Raw genomic sequence first — 19,266 nt, forward strand, 5'->3', positions numbered from 1 at the left:
CGTGAGAATTAAAAAAAAAAGTCTGTAAAATGTGGAGTCAATTGACGACAGCTTGTCACAGTCTAAGCCTGTCGATGCCAGCGTGTGATCGCTCACCTTTCAATCTCATTGCCATTCGACTTTTCTGGCATCTCTGTTCACACACTTTGCCTGGCAGTCGCTCTGCCTCACTGGCAGCAGCTAGCTACTGTAGCTTTGCACCAAGCCTCTGGTCTTCGAACTCCAAATGTGACTTTTTTTTTTTTTTTTTTTTAACCACAGTGACATTTTGTCTTTAAAACATACAAGCAATGCGGGTAGTTCAGAGCTTGTTTTTGTCTCACAGAGAAGCTACAAGTGGCTATCACGTTCATGGGACACGTGCTAACTTACTTTTTTAAAGTGTCACTTAAATAACCTTGTTCTCTTGTTATCCTAATTAGGTCTTGTCTTCTAAACATTGATTAGAGCGCAAGATTTTAAAGTACCTCACCAGCCATAAACCTCACCAAATGTCACTGCTGGTAATATATATGCCTCCACCTAGATCTGATTTTCTGAGTATTTATTTACATTCTCTAGCAGGTGACCTACAGCTGAAGTCACTGTGCTTCCATTTAGTCAGCACCTGAAACAATCTGCATGTGCACACACTGAATGTACACATGAAGAATAAAGAACATGGACAACATGGACACACCGTGCTCTCAATGTCATTATGTATTTTGTGTAAGTACAGTACAGTGTTTGCATGCATGTGATGAGTAATTGAAAATCACACAGACAGACAGTGAATTAAGGGACTGTTTGCAAGTGCCTCACGCCATTTTTGTCCATTTGGATGTAAAACATGTTTCGGTTTGATAGGCTGGAGAATCTAAAAAAAAAAAAAAAAATCTGCACCTGAGCCTGAAGGGTTTTTGCCATCCAATTCAAATGAAATTCTAATTCAAATTCTTTGAGATGAAAACAATCAATTGCAGCTATTCTTTTTCCTCCATGCTTTGGCGCATGAAAGTAAATGTACCACAGAAAAAATGGGAAACAACCAAAAAAAGTATGAAACAATAAATAAAAAATATATACATACACACACACACACACATTATACTGCCGGAAGACTTGAAAATAAAACTGTCAAGTGAGCTTATCATTTGTCTGCCTCTCTTATGCAAAGACCTTGGAAAACACAGCAACTCCCTGAGCGTTCCAAAGGTCTCCCTGGGAAACACTTTCATGGTTTCAAGGATATTGAGACACTTCATGGCCGTTTCCACTTTTTGCCATCTTCAGGCTCCATCGATGTCTTCTCGATTAGTTGTTTTTTCTCTCTGCAGGCATGATTAGGTAGTCACATGTTTTTTAGGGTGTTGGGGGGCTAGGAGCTGGGGCTGCATGATTGTGTTGTAAGACATATTGTGGGCCATGAGAAAATGACAGACACAGGAAAAATAAAAATGAAATGCACAGTCAGAGACGACAAAGTATCCCACGGGACTTCTTATCTCAGATTCCAAAATACAAGTGACTGTAAGAAGCTGAGTGTTGTTGCGCTACCTAGTGGTGAGGATGGTAACCACCCCTTTTGTGGTCTACATTTTGCAATCTAAATGACTCCAGTTAAAATGGATAATGTTGCTGTCATAAGGACATTCAAAAACTCTCACAAATCTGTGAACTGTATTGTGTGCACAAGTGAAAATTCAATATAAGTCAGTGGGATATCCGAGGTTATCAAGTTCTTTAGGACTTCCACCAGCCTGAACTTGAAAAGGCCGAGAAGATCGCAAAGGACGCTTTATCAACTCAACTCCAGTAGATTCTCTTGAGTTTTATTTTCCACCTCAGCTATTTACAGGAACACAGGTTAGAATCAGAGAGGAATAGTAACAATTAGACATTACTCTGCAATTTGTAGTTTAGGAACAATAATCCCTGTCACATAGCAGTGGTCTCTCCGGTCTTCTCTTGCTCCAATCATTTGAATAGTCATGACAAGGATACCCGAATGATACCTGAAGAGTCTTGTTTTTTTTTGTATCGCCACATAGCTTGTACAGGGGAAACACGTGCCTTTGTCATAAGAATTGTCATACTCTCTGATGAATACACACACAGTCATGTGACGCTTAATTTGAACAAGTCTCAAATAAACCAAATTTAACAGAAGAGAGGTGGCAATACCATTAGACATCCATGAAGCCTAATGTGGTGCTGACTATTTTATAGCCATCTAACAACAGATTTTAAGCCATTTCAGTGTACCCTCTCAAGTGACAATAGGATAGAAATGAAACATTGATAGACTTTGATATACTAGTGCACAGCTTTTGCAGCAGTGTTGATTTACAATCCACTAAAAATGCCTCAACATTCAGCCATTTATCGTCCAAATAGCTGGTAGCACAATTGAGTACCAGGATAATTGACTTGCCTACTGTCAAGCGATATAGAAAATGGATGGATGCATGGATTGAACTGAATTCTCACTGACGATAAACAGGAACATACTACTAGCATAAAATCCCTTTACTGTATTCAGGAAGTTGCGACAACAATCAACAGACCCACATAATGAAAATATAACCTCTCTGGCAGAGGAAATGATAAAAATAAATACTTTTTAGAAAGAAATGTGAGTACACACTGCTCATGGTTATTTATAAACAAAGGTAAACAAGGTGGGAAGCCAAGATAAAAGTGCATCTTTTTCAAATCTCCACTTGAAAAGCAAAGCGTTTTAGAGGCAAAGGCTGACGGTGGAACAGATGGACGTGAAGAGGAACACAGGGAGACAGAGGTGACAAGGTGAGCGACGCAAAAACTTCAGAGAAGGAAGATGAGGTTTGATTTAAAACTAAAAACTGCAGAGGCAGCAATCTTTACAAACCCAAACTAAGAGATATTTAAGCTCTTGGCATGCCATCCGTACAAGTGAACTACAGCACAACTTATGGTTTGTTTTTGCTCTACTGCCAGGATAACATCACTATGAGATTCAAGATTCAAGAGTTTTGTCGTCATATGCACAGTAAGACAGGTGGTTATACTATGCAATGAAATTCTTATTCTGTTCATTCTCCCAAAAAAGAAAGAAACACAAGAAAATGAATAAGAACAGACAAAACATTAATACCAATAAAAGAAGAAATATAAATAACAATAAATTAAGCAACAACAGAAGAGACATTAATACAAATAAATAAATAAATAAATAGCGTTATGAGTGTGTGCGTGTGTTGCGTGCGGCATGTGTGAGTGCTTCGTTGAGAAGCCTGATGGCTTGTGGGCTGTTTGCCAGCCTTGTGGTCCTGGACTTCAAACTCCTGTAGCGTCTGCCTGACGGTAGGAGTGTGAATAATGAGTGTTGTGGATGTGTGCTGTCCTTGATGAGGTTGTGTGTTCTTCGTAGGACTCTAGTTTTATAAATGTCTTGCAGTGAGGGGAGGACTGCCCCAACAATGTATAAGGACAGCAGATCCCCGTTATTTGCGGGGGTCAGTTGTTTTCGTCATCGTTTTCGTGCGTTACGCTGACAATGACCACATGATTTAGTTGACACCCCTTTTTTTTCCATGACCATAATGTGAAAGCAGAGAGTGGAAGGTGGGGGAGCGGAGAGAATGAGCAGAGCACACCTGCAATCATTTATAGGCTCCTAAAAGCAAACAAAAAGCAGTGCTCAAACATAACACCTCCTCCCAAAGACACTGAATAGGATAGATGAAAAAAAATAAACAATCCCATCCATCTATCCCTATTCAGGGTACTATTTTACTCATGAAGGCGTGAAAGAGCGCCTGTAAAAACATTTTCACTGCAGCAAATATGTTTGATCTCCAGATTGAATTCTTGTAAGCGCAACATCGAATTCATTAGCCAACAATTTTTATTACGCATCCGGGCAACAAAAACCAACAGATTGTGGTCGGCATAGACAGTGACTACTACCCATGTAAACCTGGAAATGTTCCAGGGCCATGAGCAGAGCCAGTGTCTCTTTTTTGATTGTGGAATACCATTTTTTTTTTTTTTAAATGGATCTTCCTGTAACAGAACTGCACCCACGCCAAAATCACAGGCGTCGACGGTCATTTTAAACGGACAGTCAAACCGAGGCGATGCAAGAACGGCCGTGTTTGCTGACAGAGTTTTAGTTTGCTCAAAGGCAGACTGACAAGACTTACTCCAACAAATAGGAGCCTCTGGATTGCCACTGCCACTACTTCTACTTACTAGCCTCTACTTTAGCTTGAACCGCACGCACTTGACCTCCTCCCCCCCGTTTCCCCAAATAGGTCACTGTGGCTTGCCCGTATTCACATTGAAGCAGATTTAGCATGAAATTAGCCTCACTAGATGCATTAAAACAGCCTCTAAATGTTGCCTCTGAAAGTGTTCAGCCCAGTTAGACGAACAAATGACCTGATCATCAAGGTGGGCCTCACAAAATGCTAAACCAGACAAAACGGAATTTAACCGCTGAAATATTGTACATGCTGAAAGCCATGACTGTGTACTCCAGGAAGTCGTCGGGTGCGGCAAAGGCAGATATCTCCTCCGCACGCTCAGTCAACGAGACCTGCCAGTATCCCTTAAGCAGATCATGTTTTGAAACAAACTGAGCGGCACCAACACGGTCCACACAAACCTCCATACAAGGCAGTGGATAGCAGTCCGGCTTCGTCTTTCTTTTTTCGACTTTCTGAATCTCTGTACAAAACTGTCATCTCCATTGGCTTTTACTGTTAACAGTACTGTTACTGTTAATGGAGTTCCCATTTTCCATACCTTTCCAGATCTGGAGATTTATAAAATCTAATTCTATACTTTTCATACTTGCGTATAGGAGCTAGAGATCGACTGACATGGGTTTTCAGGACCAACACCAATCATTAGTAGTTATGGAGGTCGATAACCGATATTTGGAGTCGATATTCATTTGCAGTAAAAGCGTAAAAATTGGCGTAAAAATGTTGAATAATACAAACCCTTAACTTTGTTGAACTGCATGTTTATTTAACCAAACAAATAGAAAAAATAGCTCCAGAAGTTCCTAGAGGAGTTCCTAGACTCGGAAGCATCTCTTAGAAGTTGAATAAAAACTTAAGAACTAAACAGCTCCCTGAAATGTTTCCACAGTAAATAAAGTAACATTTATACAGAGTGTATCAAAAAAAGCAGACTCTCCAAAAAGTAGCCACTAAAGTTACAATTGAACATTTTCATGACATGTCTTTATTTGCATATGTTGGGATGGACATCATCCTTCGGTCCATACCAAAATTTAAAATTTATTGCATAATTGCATGCATGACTGAACACAGGCCCGTTTTCCGGTGGGCAAAAAAAAAACAAAAAAAAATCCTCCAAAAAAATTAAATGGTTAAAAATTAAGGAAAAGTCTTAAACTGTAATGCAAAATGTGAATTTTTGTTCTACGCTGCGATACCCAGATTAACCCTTTGTGTGACGCTATTTGCACCGGGGTAATGTATGTAAGTGTTTGCCAACTTAGTCCTCAACATCTTTGGATGCACAGTTGCGCTCTCCTCCGCATGCCCTGCTCTGCTCACCTGATCATTCCGCTGTCCCTCCGGAGGATGTTAACTTCAGCTCTGATTCACTGTTCAGTGTCGTCGAGGTCATGTGGTGGTGTCACATACACTTTTGATTTGTGATGGCCCCACAGAAAAAAGTCCAGCAGCGTCAAATCAGGTCCACTGGGTGGTTCAAAGCAATAACATGGTCACCAAAAAGCCCTGTCAGCCGATCAGTTACAGTTCTCCTCCGGTGTGGTGGAGCACCATCTTGGGCCCCACCAAGCACGTGCAAACCGACCGCGGCATTCCTCTGAGAGTATGAACGACATGGTCATTCAACATTCTGAGATAATCGTCACCGTTGATGTTGTTGCGGAAAAAGTACAGCCCAACATTAAAACCAAGACCAATTTTGTCGGAATAATCTGGGTACCGCAGGGTAGAAGAACAAAAATTCTCATTTTGCATCACAGTTTATGACTTTTCCTTAATTTTTTTTTTTTTTGCCCACCGGAAAACGAGCCTGTGTCGTCCATCCATCCATCCATGCATTTTCTATGCCGCTTATCCTGATTAGGGTCACAGGGGTATGCTGGAGCCTATCCCAGCTGACTTCGGGCAAGAGGCGGGGTACACCCTGGAGTGGTCGCCAGCCAATCACAGGGCACATATCGACAAACAACCATTCCCACTCGCATTTCATGCATGCAATTATGCAATTTTGGTATGGACAGAAGGATAAAGAAAATGATAAAGAAATTTCATGAAATTTTTCAATTGTATTTTTAGTGGCTACTTTTTGGAGAGTGTACTTTTTATTGATACACCCAGTATATAACTTGTCTTTGTTAAGTTTAAACACAACAAGAAGTACAGAGAGTTAACAAGCTCTGCAGTAACTCATGTAAAGTTAAATACAAATTTAAATAATAGCTCCCTGAATTTTTTCAGCTTTCATCTTAGCGTACTTCCCTGCAAGAAAAGAAGACTGAATTGAATTTCTTACTCTCTCTCTCTCAATCACACACACAGGCTTCTACAATCACAGACTGTTTCCACATTGATATTACCAACAGCATTGTTTCAAGTAATTCACATACACATCAGGAGGGACTACGAGCTAGCAAAGCTGCCGCTTGTGTTTACTCCGCTCTTAACGTTATGTTATTGTAGTAGTCGTGAGCTGTAGAGTTCAGTTATGAAATGCAATGAGAGCTGGGTAGGTACCCAAGCCCCTCTGTTCGAGTGTGACAAACTTTTTTTTTTAATACTGAAACTAGACTAAAACCTTTTTTGAGTTTTTGGTTGACTAAAACTGAACTAAAATTATCACGTACAGAAAAATGTGACAAAAAAAAAATAAAACCTTTGAGTTTTAGTCACTTTAAACAGTTGTAAACATAGAAATGACTAAAACTAAGATTAAACCTGACATGACTGGCAAAAACAACAAGGGCTTATGCTGCAAGACCGCCAGTGAATGGCAAAAACCTGTGAGTAATTGTTACGCCCATAAAATATCTATTTTTTGACACACGGCTCACCTCCGAGTGGTACATATACAGTATGTTGTACATTTTACCTGCATTATCAGGTATTTAGAAATTGTTCCCGAGTTATGGTGAATGAAATGGTAAAAAACTTGCCGATTTTGAGACAAATAAATACAAAAGTAAAAAAAAAAAAATGCAAATTTGTGGGGCTGCAAATGCAGAATCACAAATATGCCGGGATCCACTGTATCCTTTTACCCTTTCAGTTCAGTCCACCTGGAATTATTTTGCTGTATCAGCTGTAATGTTGTCATAAATGTGTTTGGATGTGCTTGTGTCCCTGTTTGCTGGACTACTACTTTCAACATCTGGCAGTTTTGCTTTACTGCGTGTGTTATTCCACGGTATCGTGGGAGAAAAACACAAACAACAGAATTGCTGCACATACCCACCTGAGGCAGAGCCAAGCGAACAACAACACATCATTTCATTTGTTTTAGCACAATAAGCTCCATCGCCAAGATAGAATTGGTATGAGACTTGTGTCAGGGCAGAAGAGCGCGCTTACCTCTTGTAGCCTTTGCTTGTCTCACTCTCCACACAGTCTTTGGGATCTCAAAGTTGTAGTTTGCAGGTAATGCTTTCATGGCCTCCTGTAAATCGGGATCGTTGATGATTTCATCAGGAATTTGATTGACCACGCGACGGGGCCCTCGCACTAAAGAGAAAGTTTGATTGCAAAACACATATTAATGCATGGAGTCTTGCAAAACACAAGCCAAAAAAATCACTTCTCTCCCATGTCAGTAGTGCAATGCCATAGATTATAACATGGATGTTTTGAGGATGGGGGAGGAAGCCGGAATGGAATACCCAGGGAAACCCCACAAAAGCACAGGGAGAACATGCAAACTCCAGGCAGATGTCAATAATGACAAATATTTCTTTGCAAGGAATTCACCAATAGCCCATTCAGCTTATAGAACACTATTTTGAGGGAAATGGTTGTATCTATCGAATTCACTATTCTTTTGAAATGCCATCATGAAGATGTATGTATTGCATTCATTGTATTAGGCTCATCAAAGCAGCATTTCTCATGTACTAAACTATATGATTGCCAAGTTAAAAAAAACAAGAACAGTGTGAGACCAATGTGTATACAATCAAAAGATTTCCATCTTATTGTTTTGATGTGTTCATCGAAGACGACGAACAGTCGAAAAGCACACACAGTAGACATGTGTTTCTTAACAAAGTTCATCTTCAAATGGCACTTAACAGCATTTATCTCCCAAGACTGTTACACATGGAAAATTATATTCGATTTCTCTTTTCACAGCGCTCGTGGCAGCCCGAAGTGTATTTGACGTCTCACTATCGCGTCAAAGATGTCGTTACACTTACACGAGCGCACTTTATCCCACCGCTTATCCCGAACATTTCTGTGTCATTTGTGTAAGATATTTTAAAAAGAAAGTTCATATTTACCTGTTGGCTTTTTGACAGCGGCGAGCTGCGAGTCACACGAGGGAGCCGCCATGTTTTCTCAACTCCAAACACAGGAACCACCAGGCAAAAGCAATCGATGCAAGACTGCCAGATTGTAAAGTCGACCACCGATGCAAAGCGGTAGGAATAAAAACAGTCCTAAATTAATTAGAATAAATGAGAACATGTGAAATACTCTTGTTTGTACAAAATAATAATGACACAAACTTAACCTAATCCATTTTAAAGGGGATGCTTTAATATCATCATTATGTGCGTTGTTTTTGACTTGTAAAAGTTCAGTCATCGTGCATGATTATGGTGTGGTAGTGGTGGTGTGTGTGTGTGTGTGGGTGTGTGTGTGTGTGTGTGTGTGTGTGTGTGTGTGTGTGTGTGTGTGTGTGTGCGTGTGAGAGAGTGCGTGAGCGCGTGTGTGTGTTAGTGTCGGTCTCTCCAGTAAGAGAGAGACTGAGCCCGGAGGAAGAGGAGGATGTATACAGGCGGCACAACATCACTTTCTCTCTCCATGAGCGCATCGGCTTGCTGAATGGGTGCAAAGAAGAGAGATCTCTGTTTGGACAACATCAAACTATCACTATCACGACGTTGGGGAAAAGTGTTATTTCAAGGATGCACCCTCGGCTGCTGCTAGTTCAATAACTTATGGAAATTAGATTTGGGGAGGAGATGCAATTGGAGCGAGTCTGACTGGGCGGAAGGAGGATTGATATTTTTCCCTTCAATCAGTACACCATCGCCGGACTACCTTCATCAAACACTGGAGTTATCATCATTGTTTCGGACTGATGGGATATGCTGCATGTGGATATACGTTTGGCAATGATTGCAGCCCAATCTTAAACCCTCCTCCGAATGAACCTGTATGGAAAAGATCACCATTCATCATCCATCTCTGTTGTGAGGGTAGTGACAATTAAGTGACATTGACACCTATAGGTGTCCGCGTCAACTTCCAAAGTTAAAGTCTGGAATATTTGGATCGATGATTCTCAGAGGACAGAGGACGAAATACACTTAAGACCGGCAAAATGTTCAAAAGGGGTGAGTGAGTCTTAACTTTTAATGATGGGGGATCATGCTATTCCCTTTTATGGCCATCTATTGTGTTACGAAACGGTGTAACGCCTCATGCAACGTGCAGGCGATGCGTCTTAATTTGCAAGTGGCGCTGTCCTGGCAGTGCAATATTCATGTGCGTGTGTGTGCGCGCGCGCAAACATGAGGACAACCATGTGCTTAACACAGATGATGCCGCACTGCAGTCTATGACTTGTTCCCAGGTCATATGGCTATCTCTCTTTGTACTGAAGCATTGCAATAACTGGTATTATTTTGTTCTGTGTGTGTCAGGGCTTCTAGCTGTGATGGTTCACGAGGTTATTCACCGCTGGCCACACACTATATGAATGGCCAAGACCTTTTTGCACCTGATATGAGAGTGTATCCAAACCCCCAAAGCTTTAATAACAAGTTTTTTTCTGAAAAAAATACACTTGAGTTGTATAACTGACTTTTTGTGCTTTGGCACAAATGCTTTTACTACTTTTCCATCTAGCTATCTATCTATGCTAAAGAAATCTAGGTAAATCAAACATGTTTCTTATTATGCCTGCACCCCACCTACAGACGACTAGAAAGGCTACCAGAGCAACACCTGTGCAAGACCAGGCCACAATCGGTCGTGTTGTTATTATGACCTTTATTCCACAGCATGCTGTGCAGGTTAGTATTTGGGCATGTACGTCAAAAGCAAGAAAAATATGCTGATGTTCATGAATAGGTTTATCACGACGATTGTGTGAACAAGCATAACAATGTAGATTTTGCGATACACACGTGGCGCTTGCGTTGGTCTGCAGATTTTGACAAATGTCTTCTTCAATAGTTCAACGGGGCATGCAGTAGCAGCTACAGCACATAATGCAACGTCTTGAAAAAGATGCGATTTCCGTGACAGCGATGTCTCGCTGCGACTGTCGACAGGCAGTGTGATGTGTAAATTATCCCATTCAAAGCATTCTGTTCCAAAGTAAACACAAACATGGCCGATGCGCTCAATGAGTATACTGTAGTCTAAAGTTAGATGTGCAGCATCTCATAAAAAGCATACTCCTCAAATTTCAGCAACTTTGATGACAGTATATCTTCTCAAGGGACAAAACTGTAGAAATGAAATTTGAGCACACTTCAGAGTAGTCAGTGTACAACTTGGAAAGCAACATAGATCTAACATCATAGACGTCTGCTTGAAGATGCGAAGCGCAAATACAGGATGTTTGGGCCGGTTATCATGTCGCAAAACTGCCATGTGGCCCATTTTCCAAGGGCAGGGGATCATGCTCTGCTTCGGAATGTCACAGTCGATGTTGAAATTCATGCTTCCCCTCAATGGACTGCGTCTCTTCAGTGGGCCAGCACTCATGCAGCCTCAGACCATAGCGCTACAACCACCATGCTTGATTGTAGGCAAGACACAATTGTCTTGGTACTCACTATTTAGACAGTAATGGCTGTGCGTTGAATAATTTTCACTGGAAAGTATATCTACACCGTTATACAGGCTGTACACCGACTACTCTAAAGTATATCCAAGCTTTATTTCTATAGCATTGTCTCTCCAGAAGATATAGTGTGATAAGAAATGATTGCTGAAATGTACATTCAAGGCAATATGCTCAAAGTAGTGGGTGTGAAGGCAACATACTTACCGGTGATCTGTTAACATACCATGTGGCAATATCTGGTACAATTATATTTACAATTATAGTAAATATATTATCAATAGTCTATTAATTGACATTTTACCATCACAATAGGTTTCTGACATGAAATGTGCTCATGTCAGTGTAGTCGGGGTGCATCTCAGTATGCAAGTTCTCAGACATGTGAGTTGTCTGATCACATGATGCCAGCACAACAGTCAATTATATATGTTATTATATATTTTAAGATGACCAAAACAACACATTGACTGGACTGGTGGCCTATTGGACTTTTGCAGTACTGGGTATTTTTTCTTTGTCATGGGTCATACTGGCACCAGCATACTAGAGATAGATACCACTGATGAATTTAAGTCTGCTTTGTCAGACCCAATCTGTTTTGGATGGGTTTGTGTAGCGCGCCTCGCCTCAAGGGCAGAGGGAGAAACAGCCTGTTTTCCTTTGCCATCACATCGATTATTGCTGTTCCAAGAGTTGAGATGAAACACACCATGGTGATGAGTGCTTATAGCTGGAACAGCTTGGAGGGTAGGCCCATTGTCTAAAACTGCCTCCTGACAGCTTAGTGCAAGAAGTGCTGCCATCTCATTTAAAGGAACGCATTACGAGGGTCGAAACTGGCTGGTAGAACCAACATGAGTCACCATGCATATTTATAAACATGCTCTTTGCTGTTTAAAATGCAAGCAAACATGCCTGCCGTGGTTTCATGTCATGCTAATGGACATGCTAGTAAAAGCCGTTATGACTGATAATGTATAGGATGTAAGATCTTTAAGATGATTTCCCATAACGCTCATTCATTTTACATCCTGCTAAATGGAGCTGGAACCAGAGGTGGTGGTGGTGGTGGCAAACATTTTCCATGGCTGTTGTATGCAAATGAGCCGTTTCGTGCTGCAGCTTGATGGGAAAATCACTTAATTCAAGACAAATTAATTTGAGGTATAGTCTGCCAAAAGTGCAAGCGTACAGCAGCATGTCTTGAGTCGACAGTGAGGCATAGATGTGTCAGTTTTGGCAGGAACATCGAACAAGTTCTCTGGTGAATTTGAATTACTTTGCGCCTAGAATAACACATTGCAGGGAGCCTGGTTAATGCATGAGGCCCAGCGCCTTCTGTGACAGATCCACCATTCACAAACACATACAGTGGAGGCAAAGTGTCTTAGATGATTCATACACTGTGACACCTCTCAGCTTGACTTTTCATGGTGGCTGCTAGTGGTTGATTATCATGCTCATGAAGCAGAAAAGTTGGTTTTGTGTTCACAACATGTCTGACCACTGTCCACTGATACCTTTTGTTTTTTTGTTCAGTTTGACTATTGCTGGGACAAGGTGGGGGTCTTCTACTGTACAGTGGAACCTCTGAGGTTCAAAGCAGTTTCTTCCAGGATACTTATACCGATTTGAAAGACATTTTGCTGAAAGGAAATAATTGGAAATGGAAATAACGTGTTGTAGGGTCCTACTGTCGCCATCATCAAACCTTTACTTACTGCACAGGCAATTCCTCAAAGTAACATTTTCAACAATCCAACGCTTTTACCTGCCATGCAAGTGTAAAACAAAGTTAACCACTGCCGTTATTAAAATGTAAAAGCACTCTTAACTGGGGATATCAGGGTTGGTTTTTTTTTTTTTTGCTGATAATGATATCGGTGTGAGAGTGAGACCTCATCAAACGGCACCATGCTCCACAGAGCAACAGGTAGTAGCATGACCGCGGCCTAGATTTATTTCCACGTTTTGCCTTTGGATTGCAAATATGCAATTTACAATGATTGTAAAGTGGTGATTGCACATAATGTGGCTCCACCTAAATAGGGGTGCTGGCTACTAAAGAGACACAGGTACTGTTGCAGGAGCTTTTGGGTGATCCTCCTGAAAGGGGTACCTGAGAGGGTGCTGTCACTTCAAGGGACATGACGCACAGGGATTTGAAGCTGTGGCCATATGAAAATACCGTATGCAAACACACTGAATAAACAGGAGAAAGACTCAAATATTTTCTTCGGGTCTGTTGCGTATAAAACACGATCTGATGCCAATTTCAGCTCGGTTGCGCATCGCCATTTTGTGACATGCAAAAGTTTGTCACAAAGACGATGAAGTAAAAAATGATGGAGCTTACGTTTCAGCTGCTGTGATTTCTGAAGTAAAAAAAAAAAAAAAATCAATTATTTATCAATAATAACAATACAAACTAAATAAATTGGAACATTTTTTATGTAAATGCTACAATTGAGGTTTGCGTAAACAGTGTCTTGCTGTCAAGAAATATACCCATGTTAAATATCACATACATGTGATATTTTTTCTTGCAAGTTTTTCTTCATAAACTGAAACAGAGAAAGTGACAGTTTAATTTAATGTCTATTAACTTGAATTTTTGCTTGCTATGTCACACTTTTGGTACCCCGTTGAGGAGAAGGGCCCATTTCAGTGACCGCAAAGCCGCTGCACAGCACACCAAACAGGAAACACACAAGCAAAATAAGAGCGCAAACCAGGAAACGACGTAAAAACTGAGGAAAACCAAAACCAAAGTTCAACCTGACATAAGGCCCTGGTTATGCGAGAGGGGAGTAAGACGTCTTCCTTCAATACTTGCTGCTTTTTCTACAACTAGTATGGCATATTGCAGTATTTGTCTGACACGACATTAGTGTGAGTGTGGAGCCGCTGCCTATGTTGGTATCGCTAATGCAGTGCCGGACAATATCGGAGACCAGTAAGAAAGCCAATATCGAGCATCTCTACTCCTAACTGTAATGACATTTATGGTAACCACGTACACGCCACATGCACTGATGCTGAAGATTACTGTTTTGACTGTAAAGTTTGCTTATTTACCGAAGTTCCTGTTCACATTGTTCTTCTTCACTTAACACCCCCTTGTATGCTGGAATAACCGTTCCAAAAAAGCCACAAAAATCCAAAGAAAAAAGCTAAACACATGCACGCAACTTGATCCTTTTGCTGAGGGTCCCAAGTAGTCATGCATAAAGGCAGACAACAGCAACAAAAAGACGTACGTACGAATGTAGCTACATGGTCGCCATTTGAAAGCTGCTGGTTTATACGACAACTTCCTGTACAGCGGGGAGCACGAAGCGCCAATCTAACTCGATCAGATCACTTTCACTCCCTCACATATTTCCTCTTAAAAGCAGTCAGCCATCAAGGAATCACATGGGATGTTCTGACAGACGTGGAAAATACAAGATGTCCACTGAATGTACATTACCATGAAGCCACCCGCTCCAATTGCTATGGCGTGTTCGATATAGGATAATGGAGGGAGGTCAGCGGGGGCTTTTTTTTATGTGTTGTGTCCTCCTTTTAGACTCGTGGTGGCTGATCCATGCAGACAAGCGTACATAGAGTCTGTATGTCATTCCTGGAAAAGAAGAAGCAATACAATATGTGTGGGGTATGCTTTAACATTTAAAAGTACATGAGTGGGTTGAAATTATACATACATATATATATGTTTTTTAATAAAACACTGCGGTTTTTACATATGCAAAGTTTACAGGTTGAACTTGATCTATCTGATCTGTAGATCTGTCTACCTACTGTCGATCTATAGATCTAAAATGATAGGATTATCCATTGGCGATGATGTAAGTGAATAACTCTATTTTTAATGTAATCTGTGCCAGAGAACATGTTTTAATGAACTATTATGTGGGCTACATTTAACCATGGCAAACCACTGAACTATATTTATGAACTGTCAAGACTCGCAGGATTCGACTAATTGGAAATGCGGCAGGCGAGGACCGCCTTTAATGTGACGAACATTTTGAATGGAATTTATCTCTAAACGAAGCGAACACAGGGGGAGTGTGTGAAAACGGTTTGCTTGTGTAAGCGTTATTATGTTTGTGCGCACGCGACCAGATACTCGAATGAATTGTAATTAATTACGAAATGCAAGCATCTACCCTGCCATCTCTGGTGATTGGCGTTATACATGGATAAATACTTGCTGCACGTCTGAAAGGCTGTAACGTCATTATGCAGTATTTTGTAAAACCAGTCACATTTACTGCAATCACATTAACCGTCATGAATTAAACCCTGTTTTTACACTATTGATCTTTGTTTATTGGGTGGGGGAGATCATTCAGTACTACCTGCTGGCTTTAGTAACCAAATATTATCCCCTGCTTTATGAAGTACAATGCTTAATGTGTCATAATGTATAATTTAGCTGTATTGCTTCTATTGGACTGAGAAGCCAGACCCTTTGCTATGTTGCTGTAAGTTCTATTTCTAGTTCTATGGTTGTCGAAAGCCCATGGAAAGAAATGAAACCCACTTCTGGAGTTAAAGGGACTGTACGCATCTGGGTCAAGATGATATTTTTTTTCAACCAGTGCGTCGACACACACTAACGCAGTTTCACAGAGGCGACCTACAATCTACATTCATCTTGCTGTAAGCGATACATAAGGCCATACATTCGGACATTAGTAGCTAAACTTGGCCATATCAATACCATTAGCTGACAGCAAACATAACTAATGCGCGTGCGTGTGTTACACGGGGAATACTTTATGTACTCAAAGCAGGAAGTGGGCGAGAACATTCAAATGCTGGCGCCCTTTAGGGGAACCTGTTGCGTAGAGTCCTTTTAAATCTTTAGATCAGGGCTATGCAACCAAATGTTTCAAAGAGCCACATGTACAACCACAGTATACCTGTAGGAGTGTTTGTCCCGCCCACGGACATGGAGTTCCTGTTTTACATATGAACCGATCATCCGTATAGCAGGCGTGTTCCTTACTGGTAGGCTGCAAGCAGTGTGCAACGACGGACACATACTGCATTTGTCAAAAGCAAAGAAGATGTGATCGTCAGCTCCACGGACATATCGTAGATGGTCTATTCAGCAGCGGTGAAAAGCCATGTGAATAAAAGAACCGTGCCTTTTTTCAGGATTTTTTTTTTTTTTTTATCAGCTGGTTGGTCGGATCATCATCATCATCATCATCATGTGTGGGTTGCCAGTTGAATAAAGCCGCTATAGATGCTCATAGAGCTGATGTCTCTTGTTGTGGAACATTGAGAAGTTCACAGGAAAAGAAAGATTTTACAATATAATATAGTGTTTAAGGAAAAGGGGGAAAAAAGAGAAAGGAAGAAAAGTCGTTTCAGGAGGAATACAATTTGAGACTTACATAAAATATCAAAATAAATACTTTAGTGTGAAGCACTTGTGCAGTGTTTTGGGGTTTGGGACCCCCAAAAAGGGGGGATATATTGTAAAATAATTCTTTTCTTGTGACTCTTTCTCTTTTGTGAATGCCAATTGAACTTATGAGGGCTACGGGATTTAGGGAGGTCAACGTCACCTGACTTACACAAGATGTTTTTCCAGATGTGATTCCAAAATGTTCCTCCGAACTGTGCTTCCGGTCATGACGCACATCCAAATAAGGGCGGGGTCTTACAGTAGATACCCACGTCATCGTTATTGCTCCAAAACAACTGTGAAGTAGATAAACAACAACTGCGGATGTGTCTTGTTGTGCTTCTCGATATTCCACAACACAACATGACATGGCTAGAGTCGCCAAAATAGTCAGATGCAATCTATAGCTTGAACAAAAAAAGCAATCCAAACAACACAACACGTCAACAAACATGACGCACAAAGCAACCTACCTAAAGCTCCACGTGTGCATACAAATAAATACCTACGCACAATTCCTATGCCAAAAAAAAACACCCATATATTTCTGCTGCAAGGCATGCTGGGTAGCTTGTGGTACTCTTTCTCCCAACATTTTGCTGTGTTTGTCGCATTTTTGCTTGGTTGCAAAATATGTTTAGGAGGTCATCAGAGAAGTAAACAATGAGGAGTTAACATACGCTTGATATCCAGTATTTTATTGTTCATAGCTCATATTGTTGTTGCAGCTGGAATACCCAGCATGCCTTGCGGGCATTTGAAAATAACAGTGGTAAATTACATGTTATATTTAGTTTAGTTCATCACCCACTTAGTACAAGTAGTAGTAGTAGTTCATTTATGTGATGCATTGCTGCGACTGTATTGTGTTTTCGTTTCATTGCACCGTGAGCAAGTATGTCGCTCTGTTTGACGACCACCCATATAAAGATGGCCCGTCCGCCAAATTTTTTAACCCAATGTGGCCCGCGAATCAAAAAGTTTGCTCACCCCTGCCGTGGAGGTTGGTTGGCCATCACATCCTTACCAGCTTGACCCCTCCATCGTATCTATAGTAAATCGGTGTTGGTGGGGTCCTAACAGCCAACGTATCACCGATGTTCTTCACGCTCTCAAAGAACCACAAACGTCTAGGGATTGCCTGTCTTCTTTCAGTTATTATGACTCACCGACATCAAGTGTGCTGTTTATGATCACAGAGTAAAAGACCGAGGTAATAAAAGCAGCAGGCCTGTGCTCATTAACAAAGGACAAACAGCCACTTTACTTGAGAAGGGAGATGCAGGCCCGAAGCAAGCGATTTAGTACGTTGACATGAATTTCCACGAGAGCAATAAATGCCCATCTGCCACTTAAATATTTTGCAACCTCTCAGCCGTCGTCAAGGCCCGGAGAACGTTCTATTTAAAGAGAATAGATTCTTGAGTCTCTCACACACGCCGGTCGTCTTTCTAATCCTCTCAGTGTCAGCCCCGCAATATCAATCCATGTCAACTTGCCATTGTTGGACTTTTTAGCCAGCCTTGTGTTTCGGACCGGTGATAGCTTGGAAGGGAGGGCTTGAAGGCGAGCGAGGAGGATAATGAAGAGAGGAGCAAAAAAAAAACCACCCCAAAGCAATCTTCTAAAGCTTCTGTGTAAGCCGCCTGAAAAATGAGAAGCAAATCAGGACAGGGTGGGGTTGCATCTTCTATCGGACTCTTGTTAAGTCATATGAATGCATCCAATCAAAACAACCAAGAAAACAGAAGGAAACACGGAAAGGAGGCAAGAAAAAGTCTAAGCAAATTGATGCATTGGTAGTCTGAGGATCTCACCTACAGCACACAGCGTCAACAGTAATTTACTGAAGAGCATCTCCAATAATTGGATCGCTGACATTTACTCATGCTAGATAAAAAAACATTGATATTGCTTCCACACTATGCACTGCTAAGTCTGGACGTGCATCCTAAACATCAGATTTGCCATTTGTTCAGTGGCCAATACTGTGGAACCTTAAAACCCCTAAAAACAATCTGGTCCAAATGCACTCACAGGACATTATGCCAATAGAAATGATCTGTTCCAGGGTCAAACTGCTGTCCTCTTAAAAGTACAGGCAATTTCAATAACATAATAATAACATTTCAACACAGGTAACGGTCATGTGTGAAAAATATCTTGTTTGTAGAGCTAATGTATTTCATTTTAATGATGGAGGCCCTGTGATTGACTGGCAACCAGTCCAGGGTGGGCTATGCTGACCTTGAAAGATAAGGTGTCGAAACGAATGAATTCCCGACACATTTATGCACTTCTTTGTTACCAGCCTGCAGCCTGAATAGACATTTGAATGATTAAATCAACAGGGCGTTCTTTGTAAAATGAGTCTGCGATGACAATTAAGTAGCGTATTTGGTCCATCCAGTTTGCCACAGTGAATTCTGGCCACCTTTGTCGGCGTTGTTGTGAAAATGAGATGCAAGGGTGGTCATTAGCGGATGATAATGAGGTGAAAGAGACAAACAACCTAAGCCCTGTTGGTTTTTCTAATATTAATAATTAATTTCTGATGAAGTGTCTAATTGGAGTTTAAAGGTCAATGTCAACGGCGTAGATCCGAGGCGACATTGGGGGAGGTGGAGTGGGAGGCAAAGGGAGACGGCTCAGGAGTTGACAGTAATCCCAGGTGCTCTCCTGTTACACACTGACAGCCCCTCCTGCCCCTATCCTCTTCCTCCGTGGAGACATTGTCTTTGTGTGCTGAGCAAAGCAATTCGGCTGTACCGGGACGTGGACATCTGCCCTTTCGGCATTGAAAGTTA

The 19,266-nt window shown here is 41.2% G+C and overlaps 2 protein-coding genes across 4 annotated transcripts in view; one reads left to right on the top strand and one right to left on the bottom strand.

The window, feature by feature from the left end:
- dph1 (diphthamide biosynthesis 1) overlaps positions 1 to 19,266 on the bottom strand; it is a 107,783-nt gene that overhangs the window by 82,207 nt on the left and 6,310 nt on the right. The window contains exons 2-3 of one of the 3 annotated variants that reach the window (XM_054794002.1): positions 8,507 to 8,665; positions 7,584 to 7,733 (exon numbers count right to left, since the gene is read on the bottom strand). In XM_054794002.1, the coding sequence (XP_054649977.1) occupies positions 7,584 to 7,733; positions 8,507 to 8,558 (202 nt within the window). In that variant the 5' untranslated portion in view covers positions 8,559 to 8,665. Of the gene's footprint in view, positions 1 to 7,583; positions 7,734 to 8,506; positions 8,935 to 19,266 lie in introns of those variants that run through there. The other 2 variants (XM_054794003.1, XM_054794004.1) reach the window with 2 other exon arrangements.
- rtn4rl1b (reticulon 4 receptor-like 1b) overlaps positions 8,815 to 19,266 on the top strand; it is a 172,176-nt gene continuing 161,724 nt past the window's right edge. Inside the window, exon 1 of the mRNA XM_054794007.1 lies at positions 8,815 to 9,568. Coding sequence (XP_054649982.1) covers positions 9,556 to 9,568 — 13 coding nt within the window. The 5' untranslated portion in view covers positions 8,815 to 9,555. The remainder of the gene's footprint in view (positions 9,569 to 19,266) is intronic.

This window comes from Dunckerocampus dactyliophorus, chromosome 12 (assembly GCF_027744805.1).
Source record: "Dunckerocampus dactyliophorus isolate RoL2022-P2 chromosome 12, RoL_Ddac_1.1, whole genome shotgun sequence".
NCBI classification, from domain to species: Eukaryota; Metazoa; Chordata; class Actinopteri; order Syngnathiformes; family Syngnathidae; genus Dunckerocampus; species Dunckerocampus dactyliophorus.